The 16257-nt window shown below is 36.2% G+C and overlaps 1 protein-coding gene across 6 annotated transcripts in view; it reads right to left on the bottom strand.

Moving 5' to 3' along the window:
- myom2a (myomesin 2a) overlaps positions 1-14966 on the bottom strand; it is a 34429-nt gene extending 19463 nt beyond the window's left edge. For 4 of the 6 annotated variants that reach the window (XM_049465891.1, XM_049465890.1, XM_049465889.1 and 1 more), the window contains exons 1-13: positions 14841-14946; positions 13092-13196; positions 11300-11392; positions 9596-9731; positions 8526-8680; positions 7969-8061; positions 4286-4374; positions 4146-4187; positions 3221-3385; positions 2932-3093; positions 2286-2427; positions 1792-1985; positions 1202-1258 (exon numbers count right to left, since the gene is read on the bottom strand). In XM_049465891.1, the coding sequence (XP_049321848.1) occupies positions 1202-1258; positions 1792-1985; positions 2286-2427; positions 2932-3093; positions 3221-3385; positions 4146-4187; positions 4286-4374; positions 7969-8061; positions 8526-8680; positions 9596-9731; positions 11300-11392; positions 13092-13186 (1423 nt within the window). In that variant the 5' untranslated portion in view covers positions 13187-13196; positions 14841-14946. Of the gene's footprint in view, positions 1-1201; positions 1259-1791; positions 1986-2285; positions 2428-2931; positions 3094-3220; positions 3386-4145; positions 4188-4285; positions 4375-7968; positions 8062-8525; positions 8681-9595; positions 9732-11299; positions 11393-13091; positions 13197-14840 lie in introns of all 6 variants that reach the window. The other 2 variants (XM_049465892.1, XM_049465893.1) reach the window with 2 other exon arrangements.
- Positions 14967-16257: the final 1291 nt, after the last annotated feature.

The raw sequence follows: 16257 nt of genomic DNA on the forward strand, positions 1-16257 counted from the left end.
CATCTTAAAACAAGCTATTTGGGACAAACGGCTAGCTAATATCGCCCTGGCTTACTAGAACACTCAGGGTTCCTCAGTGTATCACTGTAGGGTGCCATTAGTTGCTAACAGCAGCTAGCCTTAGTGCAAATCTGGAAATCTAAGCTTAATGTAAATAAACAGAAGCACGTTTTTTTTTTTAAGGGATTACAGTTTTGTTTACTTATCTATATATTTACTTAGATGTATTTAACTTATATTAATGTATTTAATATATATATATATTATATATTCTATATAATATATATATATATTCTACTGATATTATAACTTATATTACTTATATTTACTTAACAAGACCTGTTTTAGAATCGGGAGCACCTTATGTATGAAAATAGACCATAAAATAGATTATAATCCAGTGTGCTTTATAGTGCAAACAATATGATAAACCAAAACAGTTTGTTATGTTGTCAAATTTGCAACCAGAATCTGCTTAGTAGAGGGTAGAGGTGAAGCCAAACTCATTAGATAAACAACTAATTAGATAAAATTGGGCATTTTTAATAGTAACACCACATGATCAATAATAGTATGATTAACTATTAAGTTAGCTAGACAGCTCAACTACAACTCAGCCACAACTTTAGGTTTAAAAAGCTGATTTTTGTGGAAAAAATAAAAATGTAGCAATATTAGAACAGGGAAAACTAACTGTCTGAATCAGGCACTATAGATGGATAGATAGTTTAAATGGGAAAAAAATGTGATGGAAAAATGGACGGGCTGTATTGTAAAATATATAGGGATGGGAGAATGCTCATCATACTGCAACCAGCCAGCAGAGGCGCTAGACCTTTGGTGGCTTTATTCTTTTGAGACGTTTTGCTGTCCATGCTTTTTTTACAGTCATTGGTTTGAAATAATCAAATGGCAATCTTTATTTTTTTCATCATGCATTTCTGTAAAAAAGACATTTGTGATAAAATGAACAGAATCTTATTGATCAGCACTGATCTGATCATTGTTATTACGATACGTACTGACTCCTGTTTGTGCTATGCATTTGATATTATGCATATTATTGTGATCAGTGTTATGTAACGTTATTGATGTGATTCAGGGTGCATGCGGGTCAGCATGGAAAATGGAAATGAAGAGATGGGGAGGGAATGTCATTAGTATTTCTGCAGGGATAAGAGTTGTATATATGAGTTGGTACCTCCTTGCAGTTCCTCCTGTCGAATCACTATATCATACTTCCCCTCGATTTTAATCACTGTCATGACAATGAAAATAATCTGTAACATTTCAATAAATCAATCTCGATAATACACTAAACTATACATATTTCATTATTTGAGTATGATCACATGGTTATGAAGTGTGATTGAACTGTGTGGCTAAAAATATACTAGTACACATAAAAATTAGAATAACAATGAAAAGTTACTTTATTTCAGTAATTCAGTTCAAACTGTGCAACTCATGTGATCTGCTGATGTTGGTCCACTGTGTTATATCATGTCCAAAGTCAGCTGAGTGTTTTAGAAAATCTTACAAATCTTACAACACTGTATGTTTTCCTCTGCTGCCAACTTATATGGAGATGAGGATTTCATTTTCCAGCAGGACTTGGCACACTATAATATTCTAATTTTCTGGGTTTTTACTGGCTGTCAACAATCAAATAAATGCACACTCTGTGTGTAATACATCTATATAATATTTCACATTTCGGACCAATAGGAACTGGGTAAACAGATCCACGGGACACATGATTGGTGTCATGACGATGTCATTAGGTCCTACCTTCAACATCACTCTCCACATCGGCAGCGGTCACTCCAGTGGACATCCTGGAGGGCAGGCTGATTCCTGCACTGTTCACAGCCCGGACACGGAAGTGATAGGACGCCCCCTCGGTGAGCCCGTGCACAGGCAGTTTGCACACCTTCACCGGTGCACTATTGCACTGGACCCAGTCCTGTGTTCCAGACTTGCGTCTGATGAGAATTATGGGAAGTTTAGTCTCTCTAGTAATCAATGTAAAAAACAATGCAAAAAACCCTTGTACCTTCTTATGAGCAATTTTACAAGAGAACAAAGAAAGATAAATTAAGATAATAAATGCTACTGTATGAGATTATGGATCAAAATAGAATTATTTGAAATTCCCAAAACTGCAACTTTGCAGGTGAAAGATAAACCTTCTGATTTTTACTTTACATTTTTACTTTGTCATCATTAAAAACAACATTCAGTTTTTGCATGGCTGTGACAATAGCAAATAATAAAAAACTAACCTGTCCACAAAGTATCCAGTAATAACAGGTTCGTTGGTGGTGTTGGGAGGTTTCCAGGAGACCAGGATGTAATCCTTATTGGCATCAGAGACAGTGACATCCATGGGAGCTCCCGGAGCCCCGGCCACTGAGGGGGTGGCATCTGTAAAACACAGAGTTAAGAATTGCTGACAATACTGCATAGCTGTACATTATTGGGACAAAATGGCATTGCAATATATTGTTGTTTTGCGATGTACTAGTGCATTGTAAAAATGAGAATATCTTTAAAAAGTTTCTTTATTCCAGTAATTCAGTTAAAAAGGTCAAACTCATATTATATAGATGTATTATAGACAAAGTGATCTATTTTAAGCGTTTATTTATTTTATTGTTGATGATTATGGCTGCCCTGCGATGGATTGGCGGCCTGTTCAGGGTGTATCCTGCCTTCCGCCCAATGCTAGCTGGAATAGCCTCCAGCCCCCCCAACAACCCTTAACGGATAAAAGTGGTTGATGATAAGTGAGTGAGTGAGTGAGTGAGTGAGTGATTATGGCTCACAGCTACTGAAAACCCAAAAATTCAGTGTCTCAGAAAATGTGTGTCAAGTCCTGCTGGAAAATGAAATCCACATATCTATAAAGGTGGAGAAAAGAAGACAAACCTTTGACAAACAAGTAGGCACTGTGCTCGGTAGTTCCATCCTTGGTCCAGATACGGAGAGTGTACAGACCCTCATCATCCTTATTTAGGTGAGGAAGAGTGAGCTTGGCAGCCCCACCGCAAATAGACATCTCAGCCCACCTAGATGGCTTCAGTAGAGTATCTAAACATACAAATACACACACACATATAAACACATACATACATATATGCACACTTACAGATATGTGGTGTTCTCTGGACAAAAAAAAATTGAAGACAATGTTAAGCACATTAAAGAAAAATCCTACCGTCTCTGTACCACTCGGCATCCGGTGGCAGGTTAGGAAGGTCAGGCACCACCAGCAGGTTGGCCACCAGAGTTACTGACTGGCCCTCAGTGCCAAAGGTCACTCCAAACCTGTCCAGGAAGGTCACCTCCAGCTTGCTACGATGGATGCCACTAAGAAGGGGAACTACAGGAGAGCAAAACACCAATAATTAGATTTCTGTGGATTTTTTGTGGATGTTTTCGTTGACTGGGGTTTCAAACCTGTGGATGCATGTGAAGCTGCTTGTGAGGGATGTGGGGTAGGGTAATGGTCAGGGTAAAGGGTGGAGTAAAAGGAGTTAAAGGGTATGGTAAGGGCCGTGTAAAGAGTAGGCTGAGGGTTGAGGGTAGGGGGTAATGGTTAAAGGCGGGGTAAGAGGTGAAGGTAGGTGGGTAAAGGTAAGGGGGGTGAGAGCAGCTGAGTGACTTTAGTGCCTGTTTGCTCTCTGTGACGACATGAGTTTGTCAGTCACTACCTGTGTTAGCTTATTAACTGCAACTAAGCAATCTTATAATTTATAAACCCTTTTAAACTGATCACTGTGGTTGGATCAGCTACCAGGTACTGAGAGTAAGGGGTGAGATGAAGGTAAGGCTTGGGTAAGAGGTGAGGCTAAAAGGTAGCATAAGGGTTGATGGTAAGGGACAGTGATATAGGGGGTGGTAGTTAGGGGCAAGCAAATGGGTGGGGGATTGGGGTGATAGCTGGGGTAAACAGAGATGACGGGATGTGTTGTGGTTTGCAGGATGTACTATCTCCACAAACAGAAAGCTGGCGTCTGCTGTGCTGTGGCATAGTTTCCGTGGCTGGTGATGCTCGTGATTGGGACAGAGTGGGTTATTTGTGGATTATGATCTCAAGAAAGGTCCTTCAGACCCAGGCCTGTGCCCTTTACCACCCTCACCTAGGCCTGGCAGATGGGCACTCTCTGCTGCTCCGGCTGGTCCTGAAAGACATAACAGCAGAGTTAGAATAAATAGTGAGGAGATATACGTAAGTGGTGATGAGTATTATGATGAGGAAGATGATGGAAGGGAAACTTACTCCTCACGCACACGGTGGCTTTAGACTTGATTTTTCCCTCAGTGTTAGTAGCAACAGCACTATACACAGCTGAGTCTGCTACTGAGCACCTAAAAAATAAATCACAAAACAGTAAATATCCATTTAGTTCCTCCCAGAAAATCATACACATACAACAACATTAAATGATAAAAAGAGATTAAAGAAGAATAATAAGATTTTAATGTATGTGGTTTCTATACTGAAGTATTCTGATGTACTGTTTTTACAATAATAAATATAAAATTAAATGCTAAAAGTTAATTTTACTTTAGCACTTAATTAAACCTTTTTAAGAAGAACTAGTCAAGATTTAATAAACACGATCCCTACTAATAAAGAGTTGTTGAACACAACAACAGACCTGACTTCCATTTCCGACCATTTATTATTTAACAATAGTACAGCAGCAGCAGCATTTAAACAGATAATGTATTAAACTCTCATGTCTGAGGAGTGTGATGGTGTTAGCATTTCTGCATCATTCAGCTTATAGATAGTAAAGTTATACACTTAGAAATGCAGAATTCCTATTTAGATTAGCTGCTGTGAGAGCAGCAGGGAGTATTAATTGTCTGTTTGTTTTCTGTGCTGACATGAGTTTATCAGTCACACCCTGTGTTAACACATTATTAGCTATAGTTGAGCACTGTAGTCCATTTTACATCAACATCAATTGTAAAAACGCTATATAAATTAATATGATTTGCTTTGGTATTAAGTGGAAACCACTGGATCAGCTGCAAGGTAATGAGAGATTTTATTGAACTGAGAAAATTTGCTAGTAGGTGCAATTAATCAGCAATCTGAAATTCACTACAGGAAAAAAGTTCAATACTACTACTACAGTTTCAAAGTTAATTCACATGAGTCACTAAATAACTTTACATTTCTAACCACCTCCACCCGTCCTACAACTGTTTACCTGTTTTTTTAACCTTTCTTTGCTTTTTTTGTTTTATTATTTAACAGTTTTATTTAAGTTGTGTTTATTAATGTCATTAGTACTATTATTTTATTTTGTTTGTGTAATAGTTTGAGCTTAATTAAATTACTTTTTGTTGAATATTCACGTATTGTTTTTCCTTTTTAAAACCTTTTGTAAATGTATATTTATATTTGTAAATGTATGTAAATGTATATTTTTCCATCCTATTTTATCTTATTTCTGATCTTATTAAACAAAAAACTATTAGTTACACTTTAATTTTTTTATGCTTTTATATAATAGTTCATTTCTGTTTGCTCCTTATGGGTGATGGTCAGATAAAATCGGTGATGTACATACTGAAACAGCTGAGACAGTAAAACTCAGTTCGGAGAGCAGGTGTAGATTGTATTTTGACAAACAGTGGGAAAATATGGACTGTTCCTTAGTGATCAGACCTTTATTTTACAAAAACTATAGCAGATGTGATTAAAGCAGGTGGAAGCGCTCGGATACGCCTCCTGTAATCTTTACACCTCTCCAGTCAGATTAGATTAGTTCCAGTGTTAATGGAACGTTGCCTGGGTGCAGTGGAAACACATTGAAGAACCTGATCTTCCAGTACGGGAGCATGTTGGACTGAGAGAGAGATCTGAGAAATGCAGAGCTGTTCCTGAAGGAGAGGCCAGGAGTGAGAATAGAAGGAGAAATGTGACCTTCAGCAAGACGGACTATTTTAAAGCCTCTCGTGTACCAGAACACCAAAATACAGACTGTTCCTGAACTACGGAACAGACTTTCATACAGGCTGAACTTGTTCTTGCTTTGAAATTAGGAATATAACATATTTGGGGGCTGGGGGGCAAGAGGGCAAGAGAGCAGAAGGATTGGGGGGTGGAAATGCTGGGGTGCTGGGGGGTGTTGGGGGTTGAAGTGTTGGGGGTTTACGCTACTGTAATGGAAGTGCTGGTAGGGTTCAGATGGCAGGCATGCCAGCATCAAATGACACAGAGCTCAGCAGTACGACACCAACAGCTGAGGCGTCTTGGAGGTGAGGGTAGGCCTTCTCCCAGACCAAATAGGAAACTCTTACTGTCACACGGACGCCACTCACTCTGATTGGCTAATGCCGAGCGTGATGTGGTGGCTTACTGTCTTAATCTCTAGCTGTACTCTGCAGGGTGACACAGTAACAATGTGACACTATACACAGTGGAGTGACACACTAATAAACTCACAAGAAGTTGCAGTAATTGCTCTTTTGGTCAATAAGAGGACATTTCAATAGAAAATGTAAATAATGATCTGTTTTTGTTATACAAATGAAGAGATTCAATTCAAATGCTTTAATTTATATACACAGCTCTGGAAAAATGAGAGACCACTTCAGTTTCTGAATCAGTTTCTCTTATTTTGCTATTTATAGATATATATATGTTTGAGTAAAATGAACATTCTTGTTTTATTCTATAAACTATGGAGAACATTTCTCCCAAATTCCAAATAAAAATATTGTCATTTAAAGCATTTATTTGCAGAAAATGAGAAATGGCTGATGGCATAGTTCAGAAATCAATGTTTGGTGGAATAACCCTGGTTTCTCATCACAGTTTTAATGCATCTTGGCATGTTTTCTCCTCCACCAGTCTTACACACTGCTTTTGGATATCTTTATGCCACTCCTGGTGCAAAAAAATCAAGCAGTTCATCTTGGTTTGTTGGATTGTGTCTTCCGCTTGATTATATTCTAAAGGTTTTCAATGTGGTAAAATCAAAGAAACTCATCATGTTTAAGTGGTCTCTTATTTTTTCTATAGCTGTATTTTTGTATATTCACCATGTCAACAGTACAGTTAAAGTAAAAGCGACCCTTCTTATCTTTTATTGGAAGTTAATGTAAAAAGATTTTTATTTCACTTTGGAGCATTTCTATTGGTCCATTCATCATTGAATTATGACTAGATGAAAATAACAGCTGCCACATTTACGTTTTTTAAAAATAAAGGGAAAAACTAGAAAATTGCAAAAATGTGGATACAAGGTATTTTAGTGAATGTGATGATATATAATCTATATAGCTATTTTTGTTCATTTTAATTGATATTTTGGCCAAATCAAGGATTTCATTAATTAATTCATTATGTTACTATGAGGAGCTCTGTAAAAGAAAAATATGTTTTTTTTTTAAGTACACTTAACATGTACATTAAAGCACATACTTTTACCATTAAAATATGTGCTTGAATACATACTAAATGTACTATCTTACCTATTGCAGCTTATATAAGGTATACATTTCAATACAACATAAAAGCATTATATTGAGCTTTTTAGTGCTTTTGTGTATAACTTCTGCAAGATTTACATATATGAGTTTTTTAAATATCATTTTTAATACATTGTAAATGTACTACTTTGTGTATTGATGACCATATTGTGTACAACTTAATGCTACTGGAAAAAAACTACACTAAAGTGCACGTTAAGCAGTATTTAATGGCACTATATATATTTTTTTTCTATTAACACAACACATAATTTAAAGCATATTGCTTAAAATAGATTTTATGGAAATACAGAGAAAATATATTTAATGTGTATTTTGATAAAGTATAAAATTGATTGATAAATGGTACTTTTAGTATGTTTACTTTTTAATTTAAACATATTTGTAATACTCTTAAGTGTACTTCCTTTTCACAAAAGAAGATATTTTAAAGTTTCCAAGAGTTCATACCTGCTAATAATCAGACTGTGAACTCCATATTTACTCTCAATTTTGTATTTTCCGGGTGCGCTCAGAGGGTCAATGGGATCAGCATTCTTAAACCTGCAAAAAAAAAAAGATTTACATTACAAACAGCTTATGAACAAATATTGTACTTTTGTGTATATTAATAAAAAAATGTAGTTTTAAATAATATTAAAATATAAAAAGATTTGCATAACAGGTCTGTCACTGTGTCTGCCTGAGAAAGTGTTGTATTAGAGAACAAACCATCTGGGAGCCAGACACGGTGCAGAACAGCTTATAGCTATTTTTGGTAATTTTAACTAATATTTTGTCCAATTAAATTATTTTATTACTATTGCCAAAGTTGTTATGAGGACCCTTGTAAAAGAAAAGTATGGTTTTTTTTTATAAAGTTTCATTAACATGGAAAAGTACTTACTTTTAACATTAAAATATCTGCTTCAATACATACTAAATGTACTATTTTGGAACAATTTAAGTATGTTTCAATTGTAAATAAGCTATATTTAAATACAACATAAAAGCATTTGAGAACAAACCATTTGACGATGGGAGTTGGGGAGCCAGACACGGTGCAGAACAGCTTAACTGGGCTTTTCTCCCACACTGTGTGAGACCTCAGACCCACCAGGAAGTCCGGAGCTTTGGGTGTTTCTGCCTGAAACTCTTTCCTCATCGACATCTTCTCCTTCACCTGCAGCAGAACAAACAGGGGGTGGTTTAAAACGGAATTCATAACTGAGATGCAGAAGTGGAAGTCCTATCTGTTGGTGATTATGCCACTATGGTTAATAATCAGCTTCTGGTGTTGTGAAGTTTGCAGTTTTTAAGGTTTTATTACATTTATCAATAATATCAGCGCTGGGAACGACATCATACCTGAGTTGAGCACATTCCAGTTAAACCTGGAACCTGATATCAGATGTCATTGTTAACATTGTCCCAGGTTAGTGGTACCAGTACAGCAAAGCATTCATTTTACAGTATATTGTGCATCTAAACAGTATGAAACCATGTTCCTACATAGAAGTTGGACAGTGGGTCTGCAGCCACTATCACACCGCCTTGCCATGAGCACAAAGGCCAGTGTTCAACCTCACTCACAAGATAACAAGCCATCCTCTAAAGCCCTAAAGCCCAGATGGGATTAGTTTCTCAGGGGGACGTCTGTGAAAAATATTTCCCACTTCTATTCAGTGATAAAACTCTAGCATCCGGACTGAAATTTCAAAAACAGGAGAACCAGTGAGTTTTTTGGCTTTCTCTGTCACATGGCATCGCATTCAGTAGCTCCTCCATTTGCACTTGCTGTTGTGCTTTCATGGATCTCCTTGGAAACGCGCGCCAAAATGGCAGTGGCAGTGGACAAATAGCTATTTTAGACTGGGGACTAAAAGACTAACATTACTGGAGGACCACGGAGTTCTGCGAAAAACAGTAGGTAATTCAGCCTGTAATTTTCTCAGAGGACTTCTGAGAAAAACACATACACAAACACGTGGTCTTCTGGACAGGACTAAAATCACATAGGACCCCCCTACACATCATGATCATCCCATGAGTTTTGGTGGGTCTGTGTATGTGAAGATAATGATTTATTAATATTTACCTCTCTTGTAATCTCAATATTCTCCACTTGTTCATGAGTCGCAACCTTCATCCTGTGCAGCTCCTGCTGAAGACTGCTCAGATCCCTGCCGAAGTGAGCCGCCATCCTCTGATACTCCTGCATCCCCTCAGGTTGCCTGCAACACACACACACAAATACAAACACAATTGGTCTAAAATGCCAGTACCTGTGTGCAAGTAAATACCTGGGTGCAAAGTCCAATCTAATGCTTTTTAAGATCTTAATAAATATAATTTAAGGGCAAAAAATATAGTCATAACTTCTTAAGTCGAAAATAATTTAGTGTATTAAAAAATTTAACTTAATGTTTTGCATTTGTTAACAATTTTCTTTATCAATTTTATTCCATTGTGATGCAGAACATGTTAGCATGTTAGCAAGCTTTCCGCTAACCCTAGTTTTCTCCCCAGTAACGTGGTTAACTCACCCTTAATGTTAGTATGTTAGCTAGCTTGCCGCTAATGTCAACTCAGCTAACCTTAGTTCTCTCCAGTTCACGTTAGCTAGCTCGCCGCTGATGTTATGTTATGTATGTGTTAGTATGTGCTTTCCTACTGGTATTAAATGCACCATCTAAAAATGTAATATCTACAGAAAATTTACACTAAATTTAAGAAAATTTAAGACATTAATTATAAAGATTTTAAGTTGATATTTTAAGACTTTTAAAGGGAACCCTGAGTAAGTTGATCAATATAATGATATGCAATATATTTTATAAAAAAAACAAAAGCAATAAACAGTAGGGGTAGGTGATATGGCCCTAAAATAGTATCATTATATTTTAGGGCAAGGGTCGGCAATATGCGGTTCGCGGGCCAGTTGTGGCCCGCAAGCATGAAACAACTGGGATCGTGAGGTTGTTCAAACTATAATCCACCCATTCTTGGGCTCTCCTTATAAGGGAATTTTTTCCCGGCCCAATTCACTAGCCGGGGGAACCGTAGCATATTGAACCGTAATGATTTTTTTCGTTCTTCTTGGGTTTACCTGCTTTAAATTCAACTGTTCTACAATTGGGTTCAACAACCCTCTGGGCTGGAGAGCTACTAGTCTGTAACACTCAATCCCATTACACTTCATTTTACAAAACAGAATTTTTTTTGTGGCTCGTCACTTAATGGCTTGTAAAATATTTTTGGCCCATGGCCATACTTAATTGCTGACCCCTGTTTAAAGTTATATTAGGCCATATTCCTGGTGGTATGACAAAAATAACCAAAAAAATTATCAAAAATAAACTACTGCAACAAAATGAATAGTTAAAGTTTCTTTTGCAATAAAATGAGATAACAGAAGTACAGAAGTCAATGATCCAGCATGTAATCATACTAATAATGAACTCCATATATCCAAGATTGAATTAAAACAAAAGTTTTGTGACTGATATAATCTGTCTCTAGTCGGTATTTCATGAAAAATGAGAACAGTGTGAATTTTCCTTTTACAACAAACAGATATGTTTATTGGCCTTAAAATAATATCACAATATTTCAGGGTATTTTTGCGATATTCTAAAATTTTGGCAAAATTATTGCATACTATATGGCACATCCCTAAGGATGTGTTTGAACAGATCAATAATCTGAACTCCAGACCCGCACAGTGTGGATGGGAATAGCAGTGAAGGTACACTCTATACCCTCTAAAATAGCTCACTGATGATGTCAGCCAGTATCTTACCTCTGCCTGAAAGCTGGCACCTTGTAGGCTGGTTCCGCCATCGCCTCAGTGGCCTCAACCTGCTCCTTCTTTACTGACTTCGAAACCGATTTCCTGCCCAACAGTAAATAAACAGTCAGAACAGCAGGAATAATACAAATAGGGCTGATTGTTGGGAGAGGATATCAGCAAGAAGCAGCTTATTATAATAGCTTTGTGTGTGTGTGTGTGTGTGAGGGGGGAGTGGAAGGGGTTTATTGTGCATTATAAATATATATTTTGCTATTGTATAGATGATTTTGCCTCTCTCACTTTATGAATCACAAAATTTACTTACGAAACTTATTTACGATTCACCTTATATTGCATTACTTTAAGCAAGGCGATATACTGCGATTGCTTAGATCTAAAAAACTATCAGTATAAAAACACACTTTAAAAACATAAGTAAAAAAGTTTTACTTTTTATTCAATCAAAACAGTGGTTTCTAATGACACAGTTCAACGCTGCTATCTTGTGGGCGGGGCACAATACAACAAAATATACCACTGTAAAGATAAACCAATCTTTACATGCAAACTAACAATTAAAAATCAATACTGATAAAAAATATTGAAAAACAAACTGATATAATTTTTTCCTACACCTTAATAGAGTACATTGTAATACAATACAGTTGTGTCTTACAACCACTGAAGAAGAATTTGTATAAAATGAAAATCATGAGAATGTCAACCAATACAAAAAACGTACATTTAAATTAATTTGATACAAAAACATTCTAATCCTAATGACATCTAGGTATCTATTTTCCAAAACCAGTAGCCAAAAAGCTAACCTTGTACTCAATATTTCACATCTTCACTGTCCAATGAAAAACAAGTATCTCCAAAACAGGAAAAAGATTTTTTTTTTTTACAGTTTACAGTTTACAGTAGAGTTTGATTCGGGTCATTTTGAAGTATTTCTTTTGGTCCGTTTATCACGACATTTTGGCACAAAGTAAGAGACAATGTAAGTTTGTCTGTTCAAATTATGTGGTTAACTTAAAATCGACATAATTGGAGATACTTGTAACAGAATATGATAAATGTGTCACACAATCATGCACCATTATTCATAGAGAAGCGTTCCAAACATAGTGTCTGAAAAGTCGTAGGAGTCTTTTCTATCTCAGAGTGACAGTGTAGAGCTGCAACCAATGATTTAATGTTTTTTAGTATTTTTAGAGGAGATTTTATTATTATCTTGTTATTTAAAGATTTATTCTTGTACTTAATGAGTCTAATGTAGCTAAAATACATACACAAGTCCATTGTAAAGCTGTGTTAATAGGAAACAGGACAATGTTTTTTTTTTATATAATACATATATCTATCTTAGTCTGTTTACAAAAGTACATTTCTTATTTTTATTTTACTGAAAGATTTGTGTTTACTTTTGCAGTAGTTCTGAATAGATTTGCCAAACAAAAAATCAGCCTTTAGCGGACAGAGTTAGTTTACTCAATTTATCTAAACACTAAGAACATTAAGGCCATTCAGCTTCTAGCACAGACCTTTTAAAAGCCACAACACAACAGTTTTTCCTTGACAGTATGAAACTGCAGAGCCTATAACCTTCTGAAGCTTAAAAGCAGACAGTGCCTTTTTTTCTACGACAGCCTGCAAGCGTACAATCACCAACCAATCACCAGCACTTGAACCAGAGCAGCGTTAGAGAAAGCCAGAGCTGCAGGGGGTCCAAAACATCAGCATGTTTTCGAGTTTGCGCACTGAGAGCATTTATTCAAAGCCAGAAAATGTCCTGTACCTGGACGAGATCTGCTGGACATGTTGTGAGCTGTGAAATTCTTGGCTGACCTTCTTTTGTTTCTGCTGAATAACCGGCATGGCCCTCGAAGGCATGATGGGAAAACTTTAAGAAACAGTCAAACCATGTTTCATATCAATAAAGTCAACATGTACAGTAATGAAGTGCTAACTGTTGATAAGTATCATGTAGTTCCTGTATCTGTACACTGGTGTCACTGGTATTAACCCTCTATGGCATGAATTATATTGGGAGTCCCAGTGGATATGTTAAAATGTACAGTAAATTTCTATTCTGACATTTAATAACAAACCAATGATTTAAATCATAATGTTTCAGAGCAAGGAAGCTTCCAAAACATGCATGTGTTCTACCTGCATAAGGTTGCCCAAAGGTAACAAATGAAAAAACATTTTTTTTAGTAAGTTTATTTATGACTCACTATGTGTCTTTGAATTGGACGTAGATATGCCTTGTTACATTATATTAAAAATAAATGTATAACAAATAAGGTTCAGAATGGTATAATAACCAAAAATTTGACTTGTTGCAAGAGGGCAACACTGTTCCACAAAGGGTTAGGAGTAATTCCAGTTGATCAGCCAACAGCTGATAACTGAATTCAGCAGAACTGTACTAAGCTACCAACTAGACATGATGCAACACAATTAATCCTAGACGTTTTTCATGTGATTTTCATTGTGTTGCTGCTGTCTGAGTTGTTTGGGACTTTGGGGAGCTTCAGGGAGCTTATTGATGTCATTAATGTTATGGTTGATTGCCTCCTTCCCTTTATGTTTTTTTAAAGAGGCATGCATTTGTGTGTTTTTTAATGTTAGTGATAGAGAGTAACATATTTGTATGGGTGTAATTTACCTGAGGTTAGTGTTTGTGTGTTTAAATCAGGCGCTTACATGTCCCAGGAATGGGGGGGGGGGACCAAAAACCAAGTTCCCAACAGCATTTTGTTTTTGTTAGGATATTACCTGTTAAGGATTACCTGATTTTCTAATAATTTTTCTGCTTTTTTTATAGGGTCATCCATGGTACATTTTTTTATTTTATGAGATGTTGTATATTGTAAAATTAAAGAAGGGTTTCAAAACTTGTCATACAGTGTATACCCAACGTTAGTGATGGTTTTACTAATTTGTTCTATAAGGACAATAAACCTGCTTCTGTCTATAGCACCAAAAAACAGAAAATCTCCCAGGGACACCAGTTTGTCAAGAGAAAGTGTCCAAAAGGCCACCCAAGAAGGCCAGGGAGCAAGGGCCTAGTGGCCTAAAAACAGTAACATACTGAGGAGTGAGGAAAAGTGAAGGCGAGACAAATTCCTGACTGACAGAATTCCAGAAATAGACCAGGATTCACACAGGGAAGGAGATTCTTAAAAACTTAAAAACACATTTGTATATAAATGTAAAGGAAAAGGAAGTATTAAAACAAACTAAAAATCCAGGACAGAACAGATTGCCATAGAAACTACAATCTTCCCTAAAGCACATTAGCCACATTAGCCACAGTAGTCAATTTTCCCACAGGCACTAAGCGTTTCTAGTCGTGAGGAAAACACAAATACAGTCCTCTGGGTACAGTCTGGGCACCTGTACCACAAAACCATCCACACGCAATCTTCATTTTCCCACCTAATTATCCTAAAACTGCTCCCAGTAGCTGAAGGCACACTATGGGGAGAGTTAATAAGCAGAATTGTTGACGGAATAATGATAATAAAGTGAGACTTACCCCAGGAGAACTGAACAGCGCTGAGCGGTGGAAGAGCAGCCCGAGAGCACTTGGAGGGTCCTGCTGATGGGCACAAAAATAATGCCCTCACTCAGGGAATGCCTTCACCCTCTCCCATCCCATGTATGGAGACCCTTCAGACTATATATAGCCTTTACCTCAGTTTTACACCCATTCTCCCACAGTAAACACTGTATTCTAAAGATTTAACCGAGGAACAGGTTTAACTGAGGTTCAGGTCATTTATTCAGAAAATGTTTGGAACAGAATCTTATTACAATCAGTTAAAAGAGAAGTTTAATATTAGTCTATCAGTTAGGTGGAAAGGCGAGAAAGCAGAGATGTGTGTGTGGCAGATCGTCCAGGTTTTTCATGTTAAAGACTTTTATTTTGACAAATTTCTGCATTTTCTCAGAGTTTAGCATGTTAGCTGTTTGCTTACACAAAGATTACATGTAAAGTTAAATATAATCAGACAAACTAATTATTTACTTGATGTATAATTTATTTTATTAACAATATAATGTTTAATGTTTAAAAGCAACTTTACTGTAAAAGAGTTTTGGATCTTCCTCTGAAGTCCTTTTTAGGGTTCTTTGATTCTCCCTCTCTTGTGCAGCAGCTGCCAAGAACTATTTTTAACACAAGATAAAAGTTTCAGGAGCATGATATCCTCATCACTGCACTTACATTACAGATAGCTGCAATAGTTGAGGAACAAGGTCTGTAAAAAAAAAAAAAAATCCCAAAACAAATCTAATTTAGGACCCAGGCCTACAGCAAGCCGGTTTACCGTTAAATAAAGACTTTCCTCTGACTTATTACAATAAAATACTACATATCAACATTTTTTTTTATCAATTTTAACAATTACATTTTGACTATCCAGAATGACAGTTCAAGATACTGAGAACAGAAATTCAACTCAAATTCAATCTACAGTTTTACAATTTACAAATGATAGCTATTTTTGCCAAATAATCCAACCCTGTCACATTCTAAAGGCACAGAGGTGCAGGGCAGTGCTGTGTGCTCCCATATGATAAAGATTTGTATCCAGAACTAATCGTCGTAAATGTTTGTTAAACTGCATGTGTAACATACAGGACAGTCAGAAAGTGATTTTAGCCCTGTTTTTTGATTGATTCTTATTCATTTTAATCAGTTTAGCCCTGTTATTGAACGCTTCCTATTAATGTTTGTATCTATACGAAAAAAAAGTTTTATGCAATTCATTAAAAAAAACTGTTGACTTTGAGAATGAATTCATAATATTTCGAGAATAAAGTCTTATTATTTAGAGAATTTTTTCATTACAACCAGTAAAGTCATATTATTATAGTTATTATGGAGTTTGCAAATCAATACCATACTAATCTCTTCAAAACATTATACATGTATTCTTGAAATAGAATAA

Source organism: Astyanax mexicanus, chromosome 16, assembly GCF_023375975.1.
Source record: "Astyanax mexicanus isolate ESR-SI-001 chromosome 16, AstMex3_surface, whole genome shotgun sequence".
In the NCBI taxonomy this organism is placed as follows: Eukaryota; Metazoa; Chordata; class Actinopteri; order Characiformes; family Acestrorhamphidae; genus Astyanax; species Astyanax mexicanus.